Source organism: Mercurialis annua, linkage group LG7 (genome assembly GCF_937616625.2).
Source record: "Mercurialis annua linkage group LG7, ddMerAnnu1.2, whole genome shotgun sequence".
NCBI classification, from domain to species: Eukaryota; Viridiplantae; Streptophyta; class Magnoliopsida; order Malpighiales; family Euphorbiaceae; genus Mercurialis; species Mercurialis annua.
Window position 1 is genome coordinate 13692158 of NC_065576.1, and position 25072 is coordinate 13717229.

Genomic DNA, 25072 nt, shown 5'->3' on the forward strand with positions numbered 1-25072 from the left:
CGTTAAATTACTCTAAACGTCAAACTCCTAGGTCAATTACAGTTTGCATACGCATGGAGGTGAGTCACGGTGCACGGGCGTGCCCTTCGGTAGGTACACGTTCGTGTACTCAAGTACACGTTCGTGCACCTCACTGGTGCACGTTCGTGTACTCTCAGTACACGTTCGTGTACTTTAGGTACACGATCGTGTACCTTGCTAGGTGCACGTTCGTGTACTTCCAGTACACGTTCGTGCACCCGTGGTGCACGGACGTGCACCACGTGCACAGCTCCCCGGAAGTCGATTTCCGGGGTTTGATCACCATTCCGACGTGCTTCACACACCCATACTCAATACCCATCTCTCGGTTTCTTCAAAAACACCATAATAACTTCAAAAATGTCAAAATTCAACCTAAACTCGATCCTAATCAAAACAGCCAACAAACCCATATTTTTATGCCAAAACCCGACCTCTTACCTTAATTTGATGGCCGGAGATGATAGAGCTTTCGGTTCTGAAGAAATCGCCGCTTGAATCGCTTGAATCGGACGTCGAACGGAGAAACGGCGGCGAAACGAATCGATCGAAGGCTTTCTCTCAACTCACTCGCTCTCTCTCTGGAAGTCTCTCTTCCCTTCTTTCATATTTTCTTAATTATATATGATTTGGCTAAAAGGTCACTTGAGTCCTTGTTCTTTTTGATTCTTATCATTTATCCTTTAAACTTTTTTTCGTACGATTTAGTCCATAACTAAATCGATAACCTCTTTTATTATTACTTATACCTATTATTTATCCCCGATAAATAATACGGAACTCGATATTAACACTTTTCCGTCAAAATCCTACAAATTTCCATTTTCGACAAAGTGGCTAAATTACCACTTTGGTCCCTGTACTAAATTTCGGACTTTTCTTAACATTTTTCCTTTTAATTCCAATTCTAACTTTAGAATTGAAATATAATCTTAATTTCTTCATAATAAATTTCCTGAAATCGACCTGCTTAAAATTTATTTACTGTTCTTTTATCAAAAATTCTTCTGATATTGCCACTCTGGCGAATCAAAACTGAACACGTGGTCCAATTAGATAATTAAATATTTTGGGGTATGACAGATGGTATAGGATCTAGATATATTGGCCTGAGATTTTGGTGAATATTACCACCTCCTGCACGTCCAACATTCATGTTTGGGTTAACTCTTATAAGTCTCTGTAGATTTCTGGGTCTAACCTGTAACCCATAAGCGCCCTGTCCTGATCCTTCTAATAGTTTGGTGTACCACTAAAAGATCCAAATCCTAATATGTTAGACTGCCTACGTTCCAACATCGCATTCCTATTCTCCAATTCATTCATACGTTGACCTTGTTGTAGCATAATTTGATTCATCCTCAATACACTACTTTGCATAACATCAATTCCTGGTAGCAACTGATTCATATCGATGTTGGGTTGTAGCTGCACTTCTAATGCTTGCGCCTCTTCTCCGAAATTTTGATTCATTTCATCCGCTTGCTCACCAAATTATTGCGGCACTTCCAATGCATTCTCCACTCTGGCATTACCTTGATTTCCATCTTGATCATGGGCTACTTCCTCCATTTGTACTGGTTTATTCTCTATCATGACGTCATATGCTTCATCATAAACCTACACCTCATCTTGTGCATCCATAGCACGATCATTGAATCGTCTTTGATCCTCCATCTACTAATAATACGCAACTCGTTCAATCCACTAACGAATCATACTAAACGATCGCAACATGCATATGTCATATTAACATGGCAAGCACACATCGATATAATCAAGCCTTAACGTAAAAGTGATATGTTAGCGTCTAAGCGAGACATATAAACATAAATCAAACATCTACACGTAAGCAGGATATTTACGCATACGTGTTTCTTCAACCGATCCCATCGAACTTACAAACAAACTCGCATCGTAAAAAGGGGAATGAAAACTGATCAAAGACATGACTCGAACCCTATGTGCTGCAGTATTTCCTAGGTAGACTAATACACAAAAGCAGTGGTATCCTGGACCAACTGCTCTGATACCAAATTTGTCACGACCCAAATTATTGAGCCGAGACCGACGCTAGGGAATGGGAGTGGTAGCTCCAAAACCCGTAGCAAGCCTAGAATCCTCTATAAATTTTTCACATTTAAAATATATTATTCGTAAAACATTTCCAGAAGACTTCTTTAAACAAGATATTTATAGTTATTAAAAATATCATATTCGTTTTTTGAAAACCGAAGCGAAACAATTCTTAGAAACCAGGGTCTTACAAAGCGATATCTCATATCCAGCACCGCCGTGTTTCTAATCATAATCACAACCAATTCCATTCATGGCAATTGGTTAAGTAAATCAAACGGATAAAAGGGCACAGCTTATAAAACTATGTACATGCATTATATCATATTAGAGTTAACAACAAAACACTATTTGATACAAAACATTATTCTTGGTCTGACATCTACTGACTACTGCAGCGCTACGAAGTAAAACATGCTTCTGTACATACTTCAAAATATTATAGACTTCCGGAGCAAGGATGGAAATCCAACCCTTCAAAATACTATTCACCTAAAAGGAAATTGTGAGGGGTCAGTATATGGGAATATACTGAGTGAGTTCATATAAATACCGTATAAAATTAATGAAAACATAAAATATCTTTGTATGCATCCAAATACCGAACCGAATAAAACCCTAAGTTCATTATGTTTCTTTATTAAATTTGTATTTCTTATTTATTTGATCAAAGCTTAGTTATTAGGCCCAAGTCCCGGGATAGTTCCACCGAGTTAACTGGGTAGATACAGGTCCCGAGATAGTTCCACCGAGTTAAACCTCGTATCTCAATTGATGCAGTCCCGAGATAGTTCCACCGAGTTCAATTCACATCAATCTTGAAGAATATTCTTCATGTCTTAATTTCTTAATGAATATTATTTGTGTTTTATGTATATTCAATTTATTATGACTGGTGTACACACAGTTCTATTGTTGCCCAATATATAGCTCGTTTCATCGGGTCTATATACGGGTTTTAAAACGTTTAAATATAAACTCACAAAACACGCTATTCCAAAAACACCACGGTATTCAAATACCGTCAAGCTTCGCGAGCTCCCTGTCCTGTAGCTGCTTGCCACGCCGGATCTATAACGATTTCAAATCAAGAGACGCACATTAGAATCCTATTCTAAGATCGATTCTAGACTCAAAACACGATAAGACATAAAGCATAAACCGTCGTGCTTCAAACGTAATCTTTTCCGATAAACGAATCATACTTCTTTCGTTTCTTAATACTTCTCGATTCAATTCTCCATATGGAATATATGTTTTCTTTACAAAACCAATTGATAATCATATTCTATCGCATTCCAAACTACTTGTCACATTTTACTCGTTTAACGTCCGAATTTCGCATTTTCGGAGTCTGGAAGTCGATATCGGGTTAGGGAATCGTCAAATTAGGTTTTCGGACGTCTTTCCCTTCAAAAATGGGGAGGTGCACGTCGTGCACCCCCCTACGACGTGCTCTGATTTTGAGCACGTCGTGCCCCGTCGTGGGCACGACTCCAGCCGTCCGAAACGGACATTCCGACCCTAAAACTCAATGTTTAAACATCCCAAATTAATAGATTCATCAAATCATCAATCAAACTAGTCGAAAACGCAAGAAAACGCTTAAAACGAATCAAAAACGTAACTTCGATACGATCTCGCCGTAACCTTAATGTTTCAGCTAAACATCCATCAAATAAACTCAAACAAACGGAGAAACGGCATGCTTACCGTGATTCGCCACTGAAATACGATCAATTCGAGTTATAGAACGTCGAAAACGGACGAGAAACGGAGATCGAGCGACGAAAACGGTGAATCAAGGAAAATGATAAGAAAATGATCTGATGTTAAGGTTTGAGGGTTCTGTATACTTTGATGAAGGTTATGTATATTGGATAATTTGCACTTTGGTCCTTGAAACTTTTCAAAAGTTGCAATTTAGCCCAAAACTTATCCGCGTCCAAATTTTAAAAGGTCTCCGATTGACTTGAGATTTTTACCATAAATACTATAAAATATTTCACGAACTTTGGCGAAATAATTGGTATCTCGGGATTTATATTCTATTTTATATCAATTTTCTAATCTTTTCTCTCAAATCCCGTTAATACGCTTAATAATAATTATTATAAATTCCTGATATAATTAAATTAAATCCTTTTTAATTTAATTTATCGGAATTTATGACACGTGGTACGACTTAATTATTTTAAAATATTTGGGGTATTACAAGTAACTTGGTATATAATGTTATTTTGGATGAACTATGGAGTCATTACTACCAAATATTTTTTATGTTTTAGTCATTTGGAGTATTTTCAAGTAAGTTTGAGTTAGAGGTCTTGATTGTAATGATCCAGCAATATTTCATTTCATTTCATCTATAAAGTTGTTATTCTGATATACATTTAATTTGTGAATTTTAGGAGAGGGAAAATATTGATGTGAATTCATTGATTGTTTTCAAAAAGTTGCATAAAAGGAATGATGGATCATTTGTTGATAGCAAAGAACATGCTATTAGTGTAAGTTTTTTGAATTTGATTTATTTATCAAAGTTCCTACCATGTATTTTATTTATTGGTTGAATTATGTATAGGATAAGATGGAAACAACTTTGTCTTTTGCTACTCAACCATTAGTTGATGGAACCATTCCAGAAGTTGACATTAATCAGATATATTATGATGTTGTCAGCGGTGGAAAGAAGAGACGTGTAGATGGATTAGGCTCTCAAACATCAATCTTTTATCCTCAACATTTGCCCTCTACGTATACTGCTCAATCAAATTCTTCGACTAATGATGAGGTAAAAAAGTTGATCTTTGTCTGAAAAGAAACAAGCAATGGCAGCAAAGATGCAATCTCTAGACCAACAGTAAGAGTCCTTGAACCAACAACAAACATCCATAATAAAAATGCAAGAAGATTGTTTGTGACTATGGAAGAACTTACAGGCTAGTACACAACCTAACTAAGGAATATTATCTAAATTTTGAAGGTTGTACCATTCTGTACGTAGTAGTTATTTTTGTTATCTATGCAACATTCAAACGTAAGTTGTTTTTGTTATTTATGAAACATCAGACATATGCTGTTTTTGTTATCTATGAAACATCAAACATAGGCTGTTTTTGTTATCATGACATAAGTATTTATGACAATATACTTTATGAATTAATTGACATACTGTTTAGTAAATTTATCTTTTTCTTCTTTTATTTACTACAATCATTATTTCAATTAATTAGAAACGAGCATATTAAATACTATATGTAGTAATTATAATTTTGTCACCCATTAGTAAGTATTTTTGACGGATTCCGTCACAAATTTCAAACCATTATAAAAAAATTTCAGAAAATCAGTGACTGATTTGTGACGGAAAAGTCCTTCACAAACTTTAATCTGTCGCCAATCCGTCACTAATTAGTGAAGGATACAGCCGTCACAAATTTGAATCCGTCACAAAGTTTGTGACGGACTGTCTAATTTTGACCAACGACGTTTGTGACGGAATGTTCCGTCACAACTTTGTGACGGACTTTATTTTCCGTCAAAAATTATTAGTACCCCAATTTTAGTGGTGTCCAAAAATCAGTCACAGCTGTTTGTGACGAATTTGTGATGGATTTTTCCGTCACAAACGCACTGTTTTTTAGTAGTGCATATGTAAAGTAATTATTTTAATACTCATAAATAGAGAGAATTATCATAATCTTTATTTTTCAAATTTGACTGTATAATTTTTAATTTAACAATTATAATCTATAAAAATTTAAAAATAATTTTTTACTTTCTTATACAAAGTACTTATTCTATAAACACCAAAATATTAATTAGTTATAATTATATTTTATGCAAAAAAATGTAATAATTAATTTATTTTAGATATATCATTATATTTTAAAAAACTTAATTCTAAAATTTTTATTTATCAAGTAATTATTTTACATACTCTTAATTATTTATCATTCATTATTATATTATGCACAAAAATTATTAAAAAACAATTGTTCAAATATTCTACCGTATTTTTTATCTATAAAATTTTAAATTATATATTTATTAATTTAAATGGTTTATAATTATTAAAAGTTGAACGATTAAACCGGTCGAACTATAAAAAGATGAAACCGGTTTGATTTCGGGTCCGATTTTAAAAGATTGATATAGATTGTAGAGTGTATTTTACCAAACATAAGATTTTTTTAGTTATTTTTATGATTATCCCTTTATAATTGGATGGAGCCATGTAATGTAACCCCAATTAGTTGAGATGAATGTTGAAAGTAGTTTAGATAATTGTAAGATAACTGGTAACTACATACTCAAATCAAAATTAGGAGCAGGGGCTTCTTCTTTATCAAGTGTATGGAAATCAGAGCACAGGGTAACAGGTGAAGAAGTTGCAGTGAAGCAAGTTTTTGTTTCTAAACTCAATCGGCATTTAAAGAACTGTTTGGAATGCGAAATTAATTTCTTGTCCTCTGTCAATAACCCTAATATCATTCGCCTTCTTGATGTTTTCCAGGTTAGTTCCTTAAATTCAATCAATAATTCTTCAATAATTGGCTACTGGGTTGTTACTAATGTTAGCTAACAGTTTTTACTTTTTATTCATTGTTGTTAATTGCTTGTCTAGGCTGTGTATTTTTATTTTTAAGTGTTTTTGATCTTGTATTGGATTGAGTTTTCTTAAAATTGGAGTTTGAACTGATTGAAAGCATCATAAATGGAGTTTTTTTGAAGGAGAAGTGTAGCCAAATGACATTTTCTTGAGAAAAAACCGACTAATGCGGCACTATCGGGTTTATTGAATAGTCCGCATTAGTGATTAATAGCTTTAGTGATTCTTGTGTTTAAAACTAGGTTGATACTCGCAAAGTTTTGCCCCGAACAGAGATAGACATTACAAAGAATGGAAAGAAAAGAGGATTTACTGCAGAACAAACTACAAGCGAAAATAAAAGGAAGAGTGAATAGAATTTAGTGAACATGAAATTACAACAGAAAACATTTTTAATGGGTACAGAAGTTGTGCTTCTTCTAAGGTTGAGGCTCCGTTAAATAGAACTTGCTGATAAACAATCTTCAAGAATGGAAAAAGATTGAATAGGTGCTAATTAACCCAAAATTCTTGTTCGCTACTTTCCTCAGTTGATTTACACAAATTAGTGATATTCACCTCACTTATAGGCTGAGGATTCTATATTTCTGGTTTTCGAGTACTGCAAGGGAGGAAGCCTAGCAGCATATATTCAGAACCATGGAAGAGTTCATGAAGGGATAGCTAGAAGACTCATGCAACAACTCGGTATTTGATGTGATTTATTTCTTCCTCCAAGTCTCTTGCTATTGTTATGTCTCTTTTTAGATCTACATAATGAGATTTCATATTTCAATGCAGGAGCTGGTCTGAAAATTCTACACTGCCACCATATCGTTCATAGAGACTTGAAACCAGAGGTCTTGAAGTTTTTAAACTTACATTTGACATTCTTATGGAGGACCTACAAGTTGGTGCACTGTTGAAATTATCTTACATCAGTTCTTTGATCTGAACAGAACATTCTATTATCCACTCAGGAGGCTGATATGGTTCTCAAAATAGCTGATTTTGGTTTGTCAAGGTAAATTATAGTCAGGCTTTTGGTTGAATTACTTATTTTTTGTTTGGCAGAGTTTTAGGCAGACCGATGCTATCATATCTGCTTATTTAGTGCCAAAAGTTTCTTGTAAAAATGTGAGCAATCTAATTAGTTTCTTATGCTCGTGTAAAATAGAGTGGTGCAACCAGGCAAGTATGCGGAGACAGTTTGTGGTTCTCCGCTATACATGGCTCCAGAAGTTCTTCAATTCCAAGGGTATGATGACAAGGTAACGAGTTTGTTGCTTCTGTCTATTTTATGTAAACTAGACCACACTGAGCAATAGAATTTGGTTATTTAGGTTGACATGTGGAGTGTTGGTGCAATCCTTTTTGAGCTTCTTAATGGTTCCCCACCTTTTCATGGTAGGACTAATGTTCAGGTAGGATCTTTTTCATTAGAATAGTGCTATTTGATTTACTTTATCTCCGGTCTCTATTCAAAGTTTTCTCGACCTCAGTTGCTACAGAACATCAACTCATGTGCAAGCCTTCCATTTTCTCCATTCCTTCTCCCAGCGTTAAATTCAGACTGTATCGATATATGTTCGAGACTGCTTTCTGTAGATCCAGGTTTAGCATATTCCTAGTATGCTGTTGATTCATCTATTAAGTGTTGAGCTATATCTGGAGTTATCCATTGGGGGTTTCTCTGTTTCTGCAGGGCATCGCTTGTCCTTTAACGAGTTTTATAATCACAAATTCATGAGAAGAAAAGGAGCATGGAATTAGCATGCTGAATAGACTCGACCACTTTCACATTTCTGTTTTCACTTCTGCTCTGGTTGCTTTATCATGCTTGCTAGCAAATGCTACCTGTTGTCATCCAAGTCATCTCGGATAATGCCTTGTGCTTCCTCTTGCTTATATATATCTATGTGAACCATTTCTTAGGGGCATGTATTTACTCTAATTTTTGGTGATAAATTTCTTTCTAATTTTGTCTATAACTGCCAATTCATCATGAAAAAGATGGATATCTTGCAAATTACATTGCCTTTCTAATTAGAATGTGTGTGTACTGTACTTCATGTTTTGTACACTTGTATATGATGTTTATAGTAACTTGTGTTTAGAAAGGGGAAAAAAGCTTTAATCCCACTCCTTTTTCATGGCTTTTATGTTTATTTATATGTTTAATTTTTCTTTGAATTGCTTCTCAATAGATAACGGTCTCTCTGTAGGTAACAAGTTTCATACTCTGGTTACTGCTGTTCATAGTTTAGTTTGGACAATTGATTTAGGGATGTCCATAGTTTAGTTTGGACAATTGATATAGTGTTTCTAAATTATACTTGTGAGGATTCTTTACACTCAGGTTAGAAAAAAGAAATTTGACAAAATTTTGTTGAACTCATTCTTAAAATACAAGAATTGACCTTTGAAATTGAATATTTATCAAAACCAGAGCTCTATTCTCTCGACTGGCTGCATCCGTTCTTTAATCATAATGGAACTCAAAGATGCATACATGGAAAATGACTCATTAAGATGGAGGGTCATGGCACACCTCTAATTTGGTAGATACGACATACAAGTATGATTGGTATAGGAAGTTATGTGCTAATTTCTTAAAATTAAAATTAAAACATACAGTATCATATATAAATGCAAACACTTAAAACAATGCAAAAAACTAGGATTTCCCTGTCATTAGGCGAACAAATATCTAGAGGCGCACAAATATTGATTTATAACCTCTACAATCCTGTCACTCAAGTTTGATTTTTAGAGATCTGGTTTGACTTGATTATTCATTCAATTGAAATTTTATGAAACTTTATTGAAATGAGATTTGAAAATAAATTGGAACATAGTGAGAAATTGATAGAAGAAAAAATTGTATGGTAAATTCATAATAGACTATATACATTATAGACTTGTGGAAAGGGACATGCAGGGCAGCTCTTTAATCCGAAGACTTGCAAGTCAAGATACATTGTATATAGTAGTTGTGCAAGTCTATCACATTAAATTTTTTGTGATAGACGAAACTTCCTGGTTTTGATTTATTGTACTTGGTACCTGTTTAGGTTCCTGTTCAGGACTAAAGATACCTGTTTTATTTTTGTAGAATTTAAATTTTTTAATATTTTTTCCTAAAAAATATTATTTAATTTCTTTTCAATTTTTTTAAATTGTCTTTTTGTAAAAGCACTAATTTTTTGATGGTTAATGGCTTTGCAGTTCTACTAGATTTAAGATATGGTCATGGGAGTTGGTTGATAGCATTTCTTTTTTAAATTGTGTTTTTGCTTTCTTTTGCATGGCCATGGCTATCCCTTCATATATGCTTTTGTTATTTTATCTTGTACTTCATGCTAGAATGGTTGTGGCCCGAGAAAACCAATCCCCTTTCATAAGCTTAGGATCTTCACTTTCTCCCATCACTCCTCCAAGTTCATGGCATTCATCCTCTGGCAAGTTTGCCTTTGGCTTCTATCCCCAAGATGATGGATTTTCTGTCGGAATATGGCTAGTCGGCGACCCTGAAAACACTGTTGCCTGGACTGCTAATCGAGATGATCCACCCATCCCCTCAAATGCTACTTTGGAGTTAACAACAGATGGAAAGCTGCTTGTTCGAACTGCGCCCGGTGACGAAATCCTCATTGCTAATGTATCAGATCCTGCTGATTCGGCTTTAATGCTCGATTCTGGTAATTTTGTGCTTTATGGAAAGAACAAGTCCGTTGTCATTTGGCAAAGCTTTGATTTCCCTACTGACACCTTATTAGGAGGCCAAAATCTGACCAGTGATGCTAATTTGATTTCTGGCAAGTCAAAATCAAACCACTCGAGTGGACGATTTCTGCTCGGTATGCAAGTGGATGGAAATCTTGTTGCATACCCTTTAAACAGTTCTTATGCACCAGAGGACGCATATTGGTCCTTTTCTTCTGCTTTTAGATCATATGATGTTCTCCTTAGTCTTGATCATCATGGTAATCTTTTTGTAAGCAAAGGATATTCCATGATAAAACTGGTCAACAACTCTTATACACGAGATGAAAAACCAGTAATTTATCGACTAACACTTGATGCTGATGGGATCTTAAGACTGTATGCTCACCATTTGGAAAACAACAGTAGTTCAAAATTATCTACAGAGTGGGTTGGATTGCAAGATCAATGTGCTGTCAAAGGCTTTTGCAGCTTTAACAGCTATTGTTCAAGCTCAGGTGGGAAAGGTGAATGCTACTGTTATCCTGGATTTAATTGGACGAGTCAGAGCGATAAATGGTTGGGTTGCTCTATAAACATAGCAGAAGATGCTTGCAGGGAAGACCAAAAATTTGATTACAACATGACTGCTATGGAAAATACTTGGTGGTCAGACTATCCTTACTCTGTGGTACCGATGACAAAGGAATATTATTGTAGCAGGTCTTGCCAAGAGGATTGCAATTGTGGTGCAGTTCTATTTGCCAATGAAAACTGCCAAAAGTTCAAGCTTCCGCTCAGGTATGGGAGAAGAAATAGAAACAATTCAGCCGTAGCATTCTTCAAGGTGTTTCTGGAAAGATCTGAGACAAGTCAAGTTGAGATTGTGATTGAAGGCAAGGAAAGTCTAGTGATGATCATTGCCATAAGCTTGGGTTCTGTTGCTTTCTTATGTTTTTCCATTGCAGTCTCTAGTTTCTTCATGTACAGGTATCAAGTTCATGATTACCGAAATCTTTCTACAACTGAAAATTTGGGATTATCAGAAGAGTTTGCTCTAAGGTCATTTTCCTATACTGAGCTCGAGAAAGTGACCAATAATTTTAGTGAAGAGTTGGGAAGAGGCAGTTTTGGAGCAGTCTATAGAGGAATGTTAAATGGAGGTACCAAAGCTATTGCTGTGAAGAGGCTAGAGAAAATTGTTGAGGAAGGCGAGAGAGAGTTTCGAGCTGAAATTTGTGCAATTGGACGTACTTATCATAGGAACTTGGTGCAATTGCTTGGATTTTGTGTGGAGAATTCTAGACGGCTTCTTGTTTACGAGTACTTGAAAAATGGTTCACTTGCAGATATCCTTTTCAAGGCACAAGTTCGGCCTGTATGGAGAGAGAGAATCAGAATAGCACTCGATGTGGCTCGAGGTATCTTCTACTTACACGAAGAGTGCCGAGTTCACATAGTCCACTGCAACATAAAACCTCGAAATATACTCATAGATGATTCTTGGACTGCAAAGATTTCAGACTTCGGGCTAGCAAAGCTATTAATACCGAATCAAACAAGCATAGCCCAAATGGTTATAGAGAGAAGTGGATATTCTGCGCCTGAATTGCAGAGCAGTGCTTTGATATCGGTAAAAGCAGACATATACAGTTACGGGATCGTTCTGCTAGAGATCATCTGTTGCAGAAGTAATATAGAAGTAAATGTGAATGAAAGAGATGAGACGTTGCTTTCGAGTTGGGCATATAAATGCCTAACGACGGGCGAAGTATACAAGCTAGTGGAAGACGAAGATGTGGACATGGAAACCTTGGAAAGAATGGTGAAGGTGGCGCTGTGGTGTATTCAGAATGATCCTACTTTGCGTCCTGCAATGAAGGATGTGATGCTTATGTTGGAAGGAATAATGGAAGTGCAAGTTCCTCCATATCCTGCTTTTTCTACTACCATATAACAAGTTTGTATCTTCATTTGTATTCATAATAAATTGGTAATAAAACTGCCTAAAACCATTCAATATTAGCATCCAATTCACTCCGAAAAATTGGAAAGCTATGTGGTTGCTCGAACATGGGGAGTCTTTCGCTTTATCTAACCTGGAACTCGCTACTTTTATTCCGCAGTCAAACGATCCAAACCAGGTTCAGACCTTTCTATTGTTTGAATTAACTTTTGCAAATTTTAATTTTACATTTTGATGCTGCAGAGTGTAGCTGATTACTAAGCAACTTAGTCGGAAATGTGAAATTAAATCCTTTTCCGTTCACATGTAATGATATATGATTATGGTAGATGTGTGCTTATTCGATTCTGTTTCAGTAAAACCTGAAGTGAAGTCTTCTTTTTAGTGTAACAATCATGAACACAGATGTTAATTTTGAGGATTATTAACTGGTGTGATGTCAATTTTTTTCCCTTAATTTCAGTTTGATATTGAAACTTTAATTCGTATCTAAGTGGTATCAAAAATTTAATTTATATTTTAAGTTATGGTATTTTTTAATATTCGGCATACAATTGCTTATGTGGCGGTCAAAAATAGCATTTATCTGGAATATCTGGCCACATAAGTTGCCATGTCTTAAGCGATCCTACTCTCTATATTTCATAAGCTTGTAAGTTGGTAACTTAATATTACTAATATTATTTCCGGCTGCCACATAAGTAATGTGACGGTATCATCGCCTAAAATGGGCTTAAAATCACCGACCGTCCCTCATTTTAGGTCCTCCAATCACTAAAATCTCTAAACTTCATTTTCAATTACAAAACTCCCAAAAAAATGTCTAAAATACCCCTAAACACGTGTAATTAATAAAAATTCTAATTTGGTTCAAACCAACAAAAACAAATCTAAAACCACCTATAATCAAACCTAAAATTATCTAACCAAATCCGTCGGAAACCACCTATGGTATCCGCCACCACCCACCGCCCATTTTTTTACAACGGTTCTCTTTCGAGGAGCAGATCTACTCCTCGGACCGTCGGAAAAAAATGGGCGGTGGGTGGGTGGTGGCGGATACCAGAGGTGGTTTCCGGCGGGTGAGTGGCGATGGGTGGTTGCATGTCGATTTTAGGTTGGTCGGATGGTTTTAGGTTTGATTAGGTGGTTTTAGGTTTGGTTTTGTTGGGTTGGACCGAATTAGATTTTTTTTAATTACACGTGTTTAGGGGTATTTTCATTTTTTGGGGCAAAAGGAGTTTTATGATAGTCAAATCAAAGTGATTGAAAATGAAGTTTAGCGATTTTAGTGATTGAAGGGTTTAAAGTCAGGGACCTTGGGTGATTTTAAGCCCCTAAAATGTAAATAAATTTTCATATTACTTCAATATGAATTAAAAAATTTATACAAACTAAAATTAATGTAAAAATTTGGTACCATTCAGACTAATAACCATATTTTTTTATAGAAATTAATGACCATGATTTTGATGTGTTGTGCAGTGTTTTTGGACCTCAATGGATTGATTACCTACCTATCATAATGAATGTGGAATTTTCTGCATATTGGAAAGTAAGACCAAGTGATTGCCATAACTAGTCAATGGAGTCAATGGAGAAAAAAGTTCCACATATTGGAAAGTAAATCCAAGTCTTGACAGAAAGAAATAGTACTAATCATCTGTTTAGCAATAATAAGTTCTTGCGTTATTGTTGAAAAACTCAATTTTCTATACAAATGGCTTCTGTTTCTTTGATTTTCTTTGTGTTATTTCTGCTGCATGTTGTGACTGGAGCTCAACAGGAACGTTCGAGCAAGATAGAACTCGGTTCAACGCTGTTTCCTGCATCTCATCCCACTTCATGGTTCTCTGCTTCAGGTCAATTTGCATTCGGTTTCTATCCTGAAGGTGCTGGCTTTGCTGTTGGAGTTTGGCTAGTTGGAAAACATAACATTACGGTTGTGTGGACTTCAAATCGCAATGACGAACCAGTATCCGAGAATTCAACAATAGTTCTAACCAATGATGGCTATCTTCTTCTAAGGACTGGACAAGGAGGGGACAAGCGTATTGCTACTAATGCCGATGCTGCTTCATCTGCCTCTCTGCAAGATTCTGGCAATTTAGTCCTCTTCAACAAGAACAATAATGTCATTTGGGAGAGTTTTAATCACCCGACTGATACCATTTTAGGGGGTCAGACACTCTTCTCTGGAGGTCAATTGATCAGTTCATCAGAGTATATCCACTCTACGGGACAATTTCATCTCAAGATGCAGGATGATGGAAATCTTGTTTTATATCCATTGCATACTGGAGATACTCCAGCGGATGCTTACTGGTACACCGAAACTTTTGGGCATGGTTCCGAGTTTGATCTTTTTCTCAATAGTTCTGGCCGGTTGCTAATTATCAACAGAACTAATCAGTATGCCATCACACAAGTAGCTGATTCCTCATCATCAGGAAAAAGTGATAATAGTACAATTTATCGTGCAACTCTCGACACTGATGGTGTTTTTCGCATGTATTCTCATAAGAAAGATGGAAATACTGGTGAGCTCAAAGCAGCAATTGAATGGGCAGAACCAGAAAGTCCGTGTCAAGTGAAAAGCTTCTGTGGGTTCAATAGCTTTTGCACGTTTAATGATAATCAGCCCTACTGTCTCTGTCTTCCTGGCTCTGATTTTATAAATGTTAATCAATCTTCTCTTGGTTGTGCTAGAAACTATAAAGCTGCAGGGTGTAGAGGTGGAAGAGAAAACATGTTGCATTTTAACATCACCCGTATGGAGAATTTGCAATGGGGAGATCGCCCGTACAGTGAAGAAGAGATGACAATAGAAGAATGCAGCACATCTTGTTTAGAAGATTGCAATTGCGGGGCTGCACTGTTTTCTCGTCGGAAATGCATGAAACAAGCACTTCCATTGAGATATGTTAGAAGACTCCAGCCAGGAGACAGAGAAGGTCCGACCACAGCCTTCTTAAAGATAGGCATTAAAAATGTTGATGGCAGGAATTCAACCAACTCTATCCCTTCGAACCTGCCTTTTGTTGTGATCAGAAACAAAAAGGCAACTGCCCAAATCCTTGTTCTAATTTCGAGTCTTGTCCTGTTTTCATTTCTTGCTCTTATAGTTTCTGGCGTGTACATTCACAAATTTAGATTATTAAGATATAAAAGGCTACTGGATAGCGGAAAGGATGGTCTAATCGATGAGCTGACCTTGCGATTCTTTTCATACAATGAGCTTAAAGTAGCAACAAATGGTTTCAAACAAGAGTTGGGAAAAGGCTCATTTGGATCGGTTTACAAAGGAACCTTATACAAAGGGAAAAAGCTGATCGCAGTGAAGAGGCTAGAGAAATTAGTGGAAGAAGGCCAAAGAGAGTTCCGAGCAGAGATGCGAGCAATAGGAAGAACTCATCACAGGAACTTGGTTCGCTTGTTGGGATATTGTGCTACGGAATCTAAAAGACTTCTGGTTTACGAGTACATGAGCAATGGCTCGCTTGCAGATCGTTTGTTCAAGTCTACAACACAGCCGGATTGGAATGAGAGAATGCGAATGGCACTCGACGTTGCCAAAGGAATCCTCTATCTCCATGAAGAGTGCGAGTCACCTATCATTCATTGCGATATCAAACCGCAAAACATATTGATGGACGACTTTTTTCGAGCTAAGATTTCTGATTTCGGGTTGGCAAAACTATTGATGCCTGATCAAACAAAGACATTCACAATCATCAGAGGGACAAGGGGTTACTTAGCACCAGAGTGGCATAAGAACATCCCCATATCAGTAAAGGCTGATGTATACAGTTATGGAATTGTTGTGTTGGAAATTGTTTGCTGCAGAAGGAACATGGACACTAACGTGTCGAATCCAGAAGAAATTCTTCTAACAACATGGGTCTATAATTGTTTTATCAATGGAGAATTGAATAAGCTTGTGGTAGGTGAAGAAGCAACCGATGAGAAGATATTGGAGAAAATGGTGCAAGTTGCATTATGGTGTATTCAAGAAGAACCGCCTCTTCGCCCTTCCATGAAGAGCGTTGTTTTGATGTTAGAAGGGATTGCTGATATATCCAATCCTCCATGTCCATCTAATGCTTCCATGTAATCCAATTCTGTGAAGCTGTGTTCTATACTTCTATTTTGTTTTGTTAGGAAGTTGTAAACCAATATGATAGATTCAATTTAAGCCTGCTCCTCCAAATTTTTTTCGGACGATACAATCGAAATGAAAGCTGCAATGAAATTTATATCTACATTTTTTTTATATTTTCAACTTCTGTAGTTTTCTTGCAACTTCTTTAGGTACTATTATGCATTTTCAACCTGTAGTCCCTAAATTACTGATTGTTTTAGATCCTCGTTATAAACTAAAGCATGTGAAATTTTGTCTTGAGAAGGGTTATGAAAGCCGAATGGCTAAAACAATGATTGAAAGGGTGGAGATGACTGACTCGCTTGTATCATGGTGATATCGACATTGATGAGAATGTGGACGGTGGAGAACTTTTTAAAATTGAATTTACAAGACAGTAAGAAGAGGAATAAAGCTTGGAGAATAAATCGGAGGTGGTGAAATATTTATCGGAGTGTTTTCAAACTATGGTTGAGCTTTTGATATTTTAGGTTGGTGGAAGACTAACTCTCCTAGGTTCCAATCCTCTCAGAGTTGGCAATTCCAGTTTTTATTATGGCTTCGGAGTTGGCTTTTAGTACGTTAGGGAGGATACTCGATCTATTTAGAAGCTCTCCATCTCCAATGATGGTGGAGGCTCTTGTGTGTGCTCAAAATTGGTCGCGATCTTCATCGGTAATTAATCTTCGACATATAATGGACGAAGTAGAAAATGGTAATTTAGTTATTGTTTTATATAATTTACTTTTAATTAGATAGCAGTTTCGTCTAAATACTTGTTTAATTTATCAGAATTAGCAAGAGAAAATTTATCTTTAGTTATGGGGACTTAATCTTTGATAAACAAAAGTAAAAGGATCCAATAATGTAGGGTTTTGCTGAAAATAATAGTAGTGAATTCAGAATTTTAGCTTCATTTCAAGCTTAAAAAAATATTCAAAACAAACCACATTTAGAAACAAAACTATTTAATGACTACACCATCCTAGCTCTTGCATTGCTTGTTACACCTTCAAGAATTGAATTCATCATCAGCAAAACAATGACTACATACACATAAATTAGCAGAATTATTAACATGCAATTCCAGCTTACGACTTGGCAAACACTTGATCGGATATTAACATGCAATTCCAGCTTACGACTTGGCAAACACTTGATCGGATGTCTTGTTCAAGTGTTCTTGTTCAACTTTCACACTTGCTTCATCGATTTGCATAGAACCAATATCTAAAGTCTGCAAGCAATTACAATATAACAAGTGTTCAATAAAATCAATTAGATATTAATTGGCCTCTTCCACTTGGGTTCATTGGAAAATTACTATAAAAACTATACCTTTACACTAATGGACTCAGCTGCTGTCGTCTCGAAGGCTCGAGCATGCTCACCGATTCCTTTTTGAATTTCCTGAAGAAACAAGAACAATGAATTATTAAGGTAAACAATGCTTTGACATTTCACAAGTACCATGCTTTAAAGACGAACAGCGTGTGGTGCCAGCTCTATGTTATTTGGCACAATATGATAACTATTATGGTTCTACATCATGTGTATTGCCTATATGTAACTGCCTGGATTCAATTTGCTCAAATTAGCTTTTAGGCCTACAACAAACCCCCAAAATGCTCAACGCGGATTTATTTAGTAATTGAATTTTAAATATTATATGCCACACCAACCAACCTCACATCTTCGATGAGGAATTTTATATTCACTCCCCCATATTTTACTTTTAAATTAATTTAAGTGATGGAGGTGGCCAAGATAAAGAGCACGCTAAATTAAGCTAACCTCAATTTCTGAAAAGCCTACTGTTCAAATTGTTCATACCCATCGCAAGAGCATAAACCGTAAACATCCTAGGTCTTACATTTAAGACATGGGAAGCAAGAGTTATGAGAGAAAAACATATAGCTTACCAGATCTTTTGGCTCAGCCTCAAAAATTTCTCTCTTCACTCTGCTTGGTAATGGCTTGCTGCATATTAAATAAGTTAGAAAAACAGCAGAGCCATATATGTAAAGAGAACTTTAAATTCTTAGTATTTGGTTACGAAAAGTTAGGGGAGCAAATAACATACCGCTCGTCATCAACATCCATATCAGAATCGGGGTCCCATCTCTCATCTCCATCTTCCTGATCTTCGTCTGCCTGATTGTTTTCAATCAGCAAAAAATAACATTCATTACATAAGCCAAAACCAAAAATATAGTAAGGCGTAAACTTAACAAACCAAGTTAAATTACATACAGGGTAAACAAAAATGTCTATTTAGAAGACTTTCATGACGCATAATGGAACCGGCTAGAATAAATTTCTTATTTATCATTCATGTCATAATTACATGTCTTCATCAGAAAACACAAGAAGTACTAACTATTTATGTAGTCCTGTCAAAGCTTAAATACCAATCCATGATTGCCCATCTTATAGACAATAAGAAGAATTAGATGCTACATCTCTGAATGCTTTTTTCAAGGGGAAATGAGATCCTTAACTGGCTACGCCGACTTCTGCTCTAAATCTGATTTTTTCAGCTTATGGAGTCTAAAAACTAGTGTCAACCCGCCCATAATTAGATGCTACATCTCTGAATGAATTTGTAAGGAGTGTAAAATTCAATGGCAGTTATCATCACACTAAATGTTATAACACCGAACAAAATATAACATAATAACCTACTTGTGCAGGAATGACCGCTGAATGCACTTTAATTTTGGCCAATAAAGGTTTACTTCGCCCCCTACAACTAGGGACAAAAGATTAAAAGAGTCCCAATTTGTGGTGTTGGAGAAAAACACACACAACTTGTCAACTTTTGATCGGCTTACACTTTTGACCATCAAGACTGACGTCAGAATAAGGTGTTAACTGACTCAAATTTCACAAACTATGATCTTTTTTGTTTAAAAGACCAAAATCATATACTTAAAGACTCTTTTGATCTTTTGTCCCAAGTTGAGGGGTGAAATGACCCTTAGTTGATAATTTGACAGATAGAATAATAAATTGATATAACTGAAGGCGCACAGTACACACCTCTGGAATATCAGTATTTGGAGGCCTATCCAGAAATTGGACACTGGGTGCATGCTGAAGCTTTGAAAGATAATCAAGAAGCTTAGATCGTATTTCCTCAAGTAACGGACGCGAATTCTTATTTTCCATGTTACTAGGAGCAACATGGAGGGTGTAATCAGGACCAAAGTATTCATAATACTCATGCTGTGGCATCTTATTGTCAACATCCATTCCGAGCGCAACTCCTGTCTGCCTTACATAAAAAACATTAAGAAGAAATTAATCAGCTTAAAGGAGAATATTAAATATAAGATAATACCACCTCTAATTTTTCTTCCATCTGTGATATCTTATTCAATTGAAATGGTTACTAAAGAAAAACAAGTACCTCATAGCACCAGCAGCGAGCGACATTGCGAATGGTATAACCTCCACCACCCAGAAGCAACAACGGCACATTAAAAGATCTCATAAATTTGACACACTCAGCGTGGCCCTTTATTGACAGATTGAAACATCCTAATCTATCCCCAGATAATGAGTCAGCACCACATTGAAGAACTACAGCACCAGGCTTAAATACTTCCATTACTTTTCCAATTATTGGCTTAAATAGGAAATGATAACTCTCATCATCAATTCCATCATCGAGTGGAACATTAAGGGAGTAGTATTTCCCTTTCCCATAACCAATATCACGTACATCTCCTGTACCTGGAAAATAATCTCCAAATTTATGAAATGAAACAGTCATGACCCTATCAGTAGTGTAAAATGCCTCCTCTACGCCATCACCATGGTGAATATCAATGTCCACATAAAGAACACGCTGCAAGAAAGACGAATGAGGATTTAGAAGAAAAGAATTTATAGTAGCTAATCTAAATTTTTAGTTGGAAAAAAGTGCTAAAGATGTCCTTTCTTACAGATACTATACGTAAAAGCACGAATGTCATCGACTTTATAACCATTTTAACATGAAAATAGATTGACATTTATCTCATGCACATTTATTCAATATAAGTTGATGAACAGTTTAATATTCTTGTACTAACAATAAGCCAACTTCACTAACTAAAGTACTAAGTCAATGACAGCAGCATAAAATGTTGAAAAGCATAAAAAAAAAAGATATACATGTTCATTAATCAAAGTAAACTTATTTAGTTTCGTCAACTGTTTATTGTTCTATTAGGATAATCCTCCTAAGCAAGAATCAAAAACAGAAAAACTACTTCAAAATAGGAAGTTTCCATATAGGTAAATTAGTACAACTTAAAAACAAACATTAAGTGATAATCTAATTAGCACTTCAACAATAATATTATAAAATCTTCTCTCGTTCATATAGTTGGTGACATACCGCAGCTACGTTTATATTTCAAAGTAGCAATTCAAATTACAGTTGTGTTTTACTTCATCAGAGGTCATATCATCATCTAGAAAAATTGTCATCACTGTTTATTGTATCAGAGTAAATATGGAGATGGCTAATTAAACTACTGCTCCAGTAAGCTGAGTTGGATTTCTCCATCTAAACATCACCATTCTCTTCTAATTGTAGGTGATGCTGTGATGGCTACAATCATCATAGTGACATTTTTTAGTTTAAATTTCTCAGAAAATAGAATGTCCACAAAGGCAGCCAACGCAATAAGTTACAGTTTCTCCAAATTGTAATTTGTTGTATGTGGAAACTTGGCACTTACGACCAATCAGGCAGAAACTAGAGCAATTCAACAAAACTAAGACAATGCTAAAATGAATCATAATGCACAACAATTGCAAAGACTACGAGCATTGACATTTATAATGTTGATGCACATCAACAATATGTTTATGCAAGTCACTATAAGATATATTTCTGCTTAGAAAACGCGAGAGATGGTATAAAGCAAAAGGCAAACCTCGTGCTGTTTAAGAAGTTCCAAGATGGCAAGGACAATGTCATTAACATAGCAGAAGCCAGAAGCTTCACACTTCTTAGCATGATGGAGACCCCCAGCCCAATTGATAGCAATGTCACAAAGACCATGGTTCAACTTAACAGCTCCACCAACAGAACCACCAGCATAAGTCTGACAAAAGGAGTAAAGGCCATCAAAAACCGGACAATCCTCACCAACATTAAAGCGCTTGAGCTGGCGAATTTGGTCCTGCTGCGTTTCAGGTGTAATACTACGGAGGAAAGCAACATAGTCATCGGCATGGAAGCGACAAAGATCCCTATCGCGAGCAGGAAAAGGCTTATGAACCTGCATATGCTGAAGCATACCGTAATGCGCAAGAAGCGCATGAGTCATTCTAATACGATGGGGTTTCATGGGATGGCCCTGTCCGTAATAATAATTCCCCACTTCCGGGTCGTAAAAGTAGCAAACTTTCCTTTTGACTCCATCAGGACCTGAGGCTAGGGAATTGCCTCCGGTGTCCATAATTTACCAAAGCATCAAACTTTAAGCTGCTGCATACAAAAACAAAGTAAACAAACCCTACCCATATCAGATTTACACGCTTAAATTCTACTTTAAAGACATACCCAACAGCAAAAGTACACAAATTCAAGATTACACAGCGCATATAACTACACTAAATCACACAAAGAAAAAACAAAGTTTGATTCTTTTTTGTGCTAAAATCAAATCCCATACTCAAAATTTAAAAAATTAAACAGTAACAGTGTTAAATTTATAGCAGAAACTGTACTGAACCTAGCAAAGTTAAAAAAAGAAAAAACAAACCTTTGAAAACAGAGATATTTTTTTCCTTCAGACTTGAAATTTAGTTAACTGGTTTATGTCGACTTGGTTTTCAATTAGTTCAGCTTTGGATCTATGTGTGTGTGTGTGTATATATATATAGACAAATATGTTGTCTCCTACTCAAGTCTGGTTTCCTAGCTTTGCCTCGACCAAAGGCTAAGCTTCACACTTCTTAAGGTAATTTGAGTTGTTACCTAATTATTTTTCATTTATTATTTTAGGGTTTTCTTTTAGTAATAATATTAGTTAGGGTTAGTAAATTAAATATCTGAACAAGTAAAAACATGAGTTAATTTAACTATTTAGTACTACAGTAACCTCTTTAATAGTTAATATTTAATAAATTAATAATTTTAATAATTAATACAAATTTGAAGAAAGCAACTTTATTTCACGTCTAATAATTAATAATTTTATTATTTAATACTTAATAAAATTTAAGATACATTCTATATAAATATTAATTATTAGAGAGATTTTTTTTAAAAAAATATAAATGGACTATCCAACACTTAACTTAATTATTTACTAAAATAAAAGGCTTCTCGTACGTTTAGTATAAAAAGATATTATAAGTTATTACACTCCATGAATACAGCTTCTTGATGATTATATTTTTTTTTAATATCAAGTTGATATTTTTTGAACTGAATATCAAGTTATTTCTTTTGTATTGAGTGATTTTGAAGTGTATTTACTTAACTTTTTTATAATATAATATTAATATTAGGTCTGCGAATGCAAATATTTTAAAATATATTGGGATAATGTTAAATAAATTCACAAATTATACTTGTTTTTTCAATTTAATTACGAACTTTAAAACATTTTAATTGTATGCATTCTCAACTCGATACATATGCTGACGTGACAATCATTTAATAGTAATTTTACTGAGTGAACATCATTTTTGTCAACCACGTCAGCATATTATGACCTTGTGTATCGAATTGAGAAAAAAAATAAAACTTCTTTCATATAATTGAGACGTTTTAAAGTTCATGATTAAATTGAGAAAACATGTATAGTTTATGAATTTTTTTACATTATCCCAAATATATTTTATACGTTTTATTATTTTTTCTATACAAAATTCAATAAATTAATAATTATAATAATTAATAAATTTTTGATCCACCATGTATATTAATTATTAGAGGGTCAACTGTATAATAAAGATTTGAATTATTAAACGATAATAGTATGTAGTGTAGACGATGCATTCATTATTGATACAGATAAAAATTAATCTATTTTGTAAAATTTGAGATACAAATTAAAAATAATAAATGCATTTAAAAGAAAGGTCAAATCCTCTAAAAATACCATAGCTTTGCAATTTTTTTCAGTTACGATCAAATCTTTCAAAATTATTAAATATAACCCATTATTGCATATTATATTCCTTTTATACCAAATTCGAATCAAACTGATTTTTTGCCAACATGGCAACAATGTATATAAGATTAAAAAAGATTTAATCACCATAAAATAATAAATATTTGCGTGTTATCACAATAATAAGTTCAGTCACAATAAAAAATCAAACCGGTTTACAAACTGGCTATAAAATAAGCATAATATGCAAAAGTATTTTGACCATATTATTATTTTCATTTACATTAAATTGTAAAATTTGCTATACTCATAAAATGTGCGACAATCTTGAGTATCTTAGCGACTAGGCGGATCGTCATCCCACTTCTCCAATTATTTTCCTATCTTTCTAGTCATGCGAGCAACGGCCTCCATATCTATTCAATTTGTCGGCGGTTTCGATGCCACATGCGCTTCTGGTTCGTTCAAATCAGCCTCTGGTGCTGGTGCTGGTGCCGGCACTTGAATGACAATCAAATTTGCCGGCGGCGATGCACCTCCGGCTACATGATTCATCTCCACGAAATTTTTTAGCAGTATAAGTTTACAAATGATGATCATTCAGTCTATCTTTTGGCCGTGAGCTGTTCTTGACCTCCAGCATCCATTGATGACTTGAGAGAAAATGTTTTAAATAACTGAAAATCGGCGACTAAAAGTATGACAAACCAATTAAAAATTGGTACGACTGAATTAAGGTGGGTCCGTACCTTTTATATTGGGTTGATTATATTCACTGAAAACGACACGACGTCGTTTACTTAAGACTAACAATATATTTCTTTTTTGTTTTAGTGTTGTAGATTGAGGAACTATATATATATATATATATATATATATATATATATCTGTGATAAGTTATATTTAAAAAATATACTGACCGTCTTATTATTTTAGTTTGCATTAAATTATGAAATTTGCGCTACTCATAAAATGTGCGACAATCTTGAGTACCTTAGCGACTAGGCGGATCGCCGTCCCACTGCTCCAATAATTTTTTTCCTATCTTTCTAGCCATGCGAGCAACGGCCTCCATATCCATTCAATTTGCCGGCGGTTTTGATGGCACAGGCGCTTTCGGTGGCACAGGCTTTTCCGGTTCGTTCAAATCAGCCTCTAGTGCTGGTGCTGGAGGTGCCGGCACTTGAATGACAATCAAGTTTGCCGGCGGTGCACCATGATTCATCTCCACGAAAGTTTCCAGCAGTATAGGTCTACGATGATGATCATTCAGTCTGTCATTAACCGTGAGCGGTTCTTGACCTCCGGCATCCATTGATGACTTGAGAGAGAGTTTTTTTAATAACTGAAAATCGTCGACTAAAAGTATGACAAACCAATTAAAAATTGGTATGAGTGAATTAAGGTGGGTCCGTGCCTTTTATAATAGATTCATTCTATTCATT

At 35.3% G+C, this 25072-nt stretch overlaps 4 protein-coding genes across 9 annotated transcripts; 3 read left to right on the forward strand and 1 right to left on the reverse strand.

Moving 5' to 3' along the window:
- Positions 1 to 6280: 6280 nt before the first annotated feature.
- On the forward strand, positions 6281 to 8723 carry LOC126657680 (serine/threonine-protein kinase ATG1t). Of its 5 annotated transcripts, none has more exons than XM_050352412.2 (8): positions 6281 to 6616; positions 7282 to 7399; positions 7493 to 7551; positions 7651 to 7715; positions 7869 to 7949; positions 8035 to 8098; positions 8194 to 8305; positions 8397 to 8723. In XM_050352412.2, exons 1-8 carry the CDS (start codon positions 6362 to 6364, stop codon positions 8462 to 8464), a joined length of 822 nt encoding a protein of 273 aa, XP_050208369.1. In that variant the 5' UTR covers positions 6281 to 6361; the 3' UTR covers positions 8465 to 8723. The 5 variants fall into 5 exon arrangements, with proteins under 5 accessions (XP_050208369.1, XP_050208370.1, XP_050208371.1 ...); XM_050352414.2 differs by having other exon boundaries at positions 6283 to 6616; positions 7869 to 7962; XM_050352415.2 differs by having other exon boundaries at positions 6283 to 6616; positions 8035 to 8115.
- Positions 8724 to 8860: 137 nt separating this feature from the next.
- Positions 8861 to 12786, forward strand: LOC126657679 (G-type lectin S-receptor-like serine/threonine-protein kinase LECRK1). Its single transcript, XM_050352410.2, has one exon. It carries the CDS (start codon positions 9999 to 10001, stop codon positions 12351 to 12353), a length of 2355 nt encoding a protein of 784 aa, XP_050208367.1. The 5' UTR covers positions 8861 to 9998; the 3' UTR covers positions 12354 to 12786.
- On the forward strand, positions 12413 to 16635 carry LOC126657678 (G-type lectin S-receptor-like serine/threonine-protein kinase LECRK1). The gene is made up of 2 exons (XM_050352409.2): positions 12413 to 12540; positions 13848 to 16635. The coding sequence occupies exon 2, from the start codon at positions 14083 to 14085 to the stop codon at positions 16474 to 16476; it is 2394 nt and encodes a 797-aa protein (XP_050208366.1). The 5' UTR covers positions 12413 to 12540; positions 13848 to 14082; the 3' UTR covers positions 16477 to 16635.
- Positions 16636 to 17397: 762 nt separating this feature from the next.
- On the reverse strand, positions 17398 to 22453 carry LOC126655800 (histone deacetylase 19). Of its 2 annotated transcripts, none has more exons than XM_050350104.2 (8): positions 22269 to 22453; positions 21435 to 21988; positions 19916 to 20356; positions 19546 to 19776; positions 18587 to 18657; positions 18426 to 18483; positions 17842 to 17913; positions 17398 to 17740 (listed from the first exon to the last, which is right to left on the reverse strand). In XM_050350104.2, the coding sequence occupies exons 2-8, from the start codon at positions 21960 to 21962 to the stop codon at positions 17642 to 17644; spliced, it is 1500 nt and encodes a 499-aa protein (XP_050206061.1). In that variant the 5' UTR covers positions 21963 to 21988; positions 22269 to 22453; the 3' UTR covers positions 17398 to 17641. The 2 variants fall into 2 exon arrangements, with proteins under 2 accessions (XP_050206061.1, XP_050206060.1); XM_050350103.2 differs by having other exon boundaries at positions 21435 to 21991; positions 22269 to 22452.
- Positions 22454 to 25072: the final 2619 nt, after the last annotated feature.

What these genes read in the sequence shown, in the direction of transcription:
- LOC126657679 (XM_050352410.2), top strand. Translation starts at nt 9,999, where the DNA reads ATGGCCATGGCTATCCCTTCATATATGCTTTTGTTATTTTATCTTGTA.
- LOC126655800 (XM_050350104.2), bottom strand. Translation starts at nt 21,962, where the DNA reads ATGGACACCGGAGGCAATTCCCTAGCCTCAGGTCCTGATGGAGTCAAA. An exon ending in CTCGCTGCTGGTGCTATGAG is followed by an intron (nt 19,777 to 19,915) that starts GTACTTGTTTTT and finishes TATGTAAGGCAG; the next exon opens with ACAGGAGTTGCGCTCGGAAT. An exon ending in CTGAGTCCATTAGTGTAAAG is followed by an intron (nt 17,741 to 17,841) that starts GTATAGTTTTTA and finishes AATTGCTTGCAG; the next exon opens with ACTTTAGATATTGGTTCTAT.
- LOC126657680 (XM_050352411.2), top strand. Translation starts at nt 6,362, where the DNA reads ATGAATGTTGAAAGTAGTTTAGATAATTGTAAGATAACTGGTAACTAC. An exon ending in AAGACTCATGCAACAACTCG is followed by an intron (nt 7,400 to 7,492) that starts GTATTTGATGTG and finishes ATTTCAATGCAG; the next exon opens with GAGCTGGTCTGAAAATTCTA. An exon ending in TCCAAGGGTATGATGACAAG is followed by an intron (nt 7,963 to 8,034) that starts GTAACGAGTTTG and finishes TTGGTTATTTAG; the next exon opens with GTTGACATGTGGAGTGTTGG.
- LOC126657678 (XM_050352409.2), top strand. Translation starts at nt 14,083, where the DNA reads ATGGCTTCTGTTTCTTTGATTTTCTTTGTGTTATTTCTGCTGCATGTT.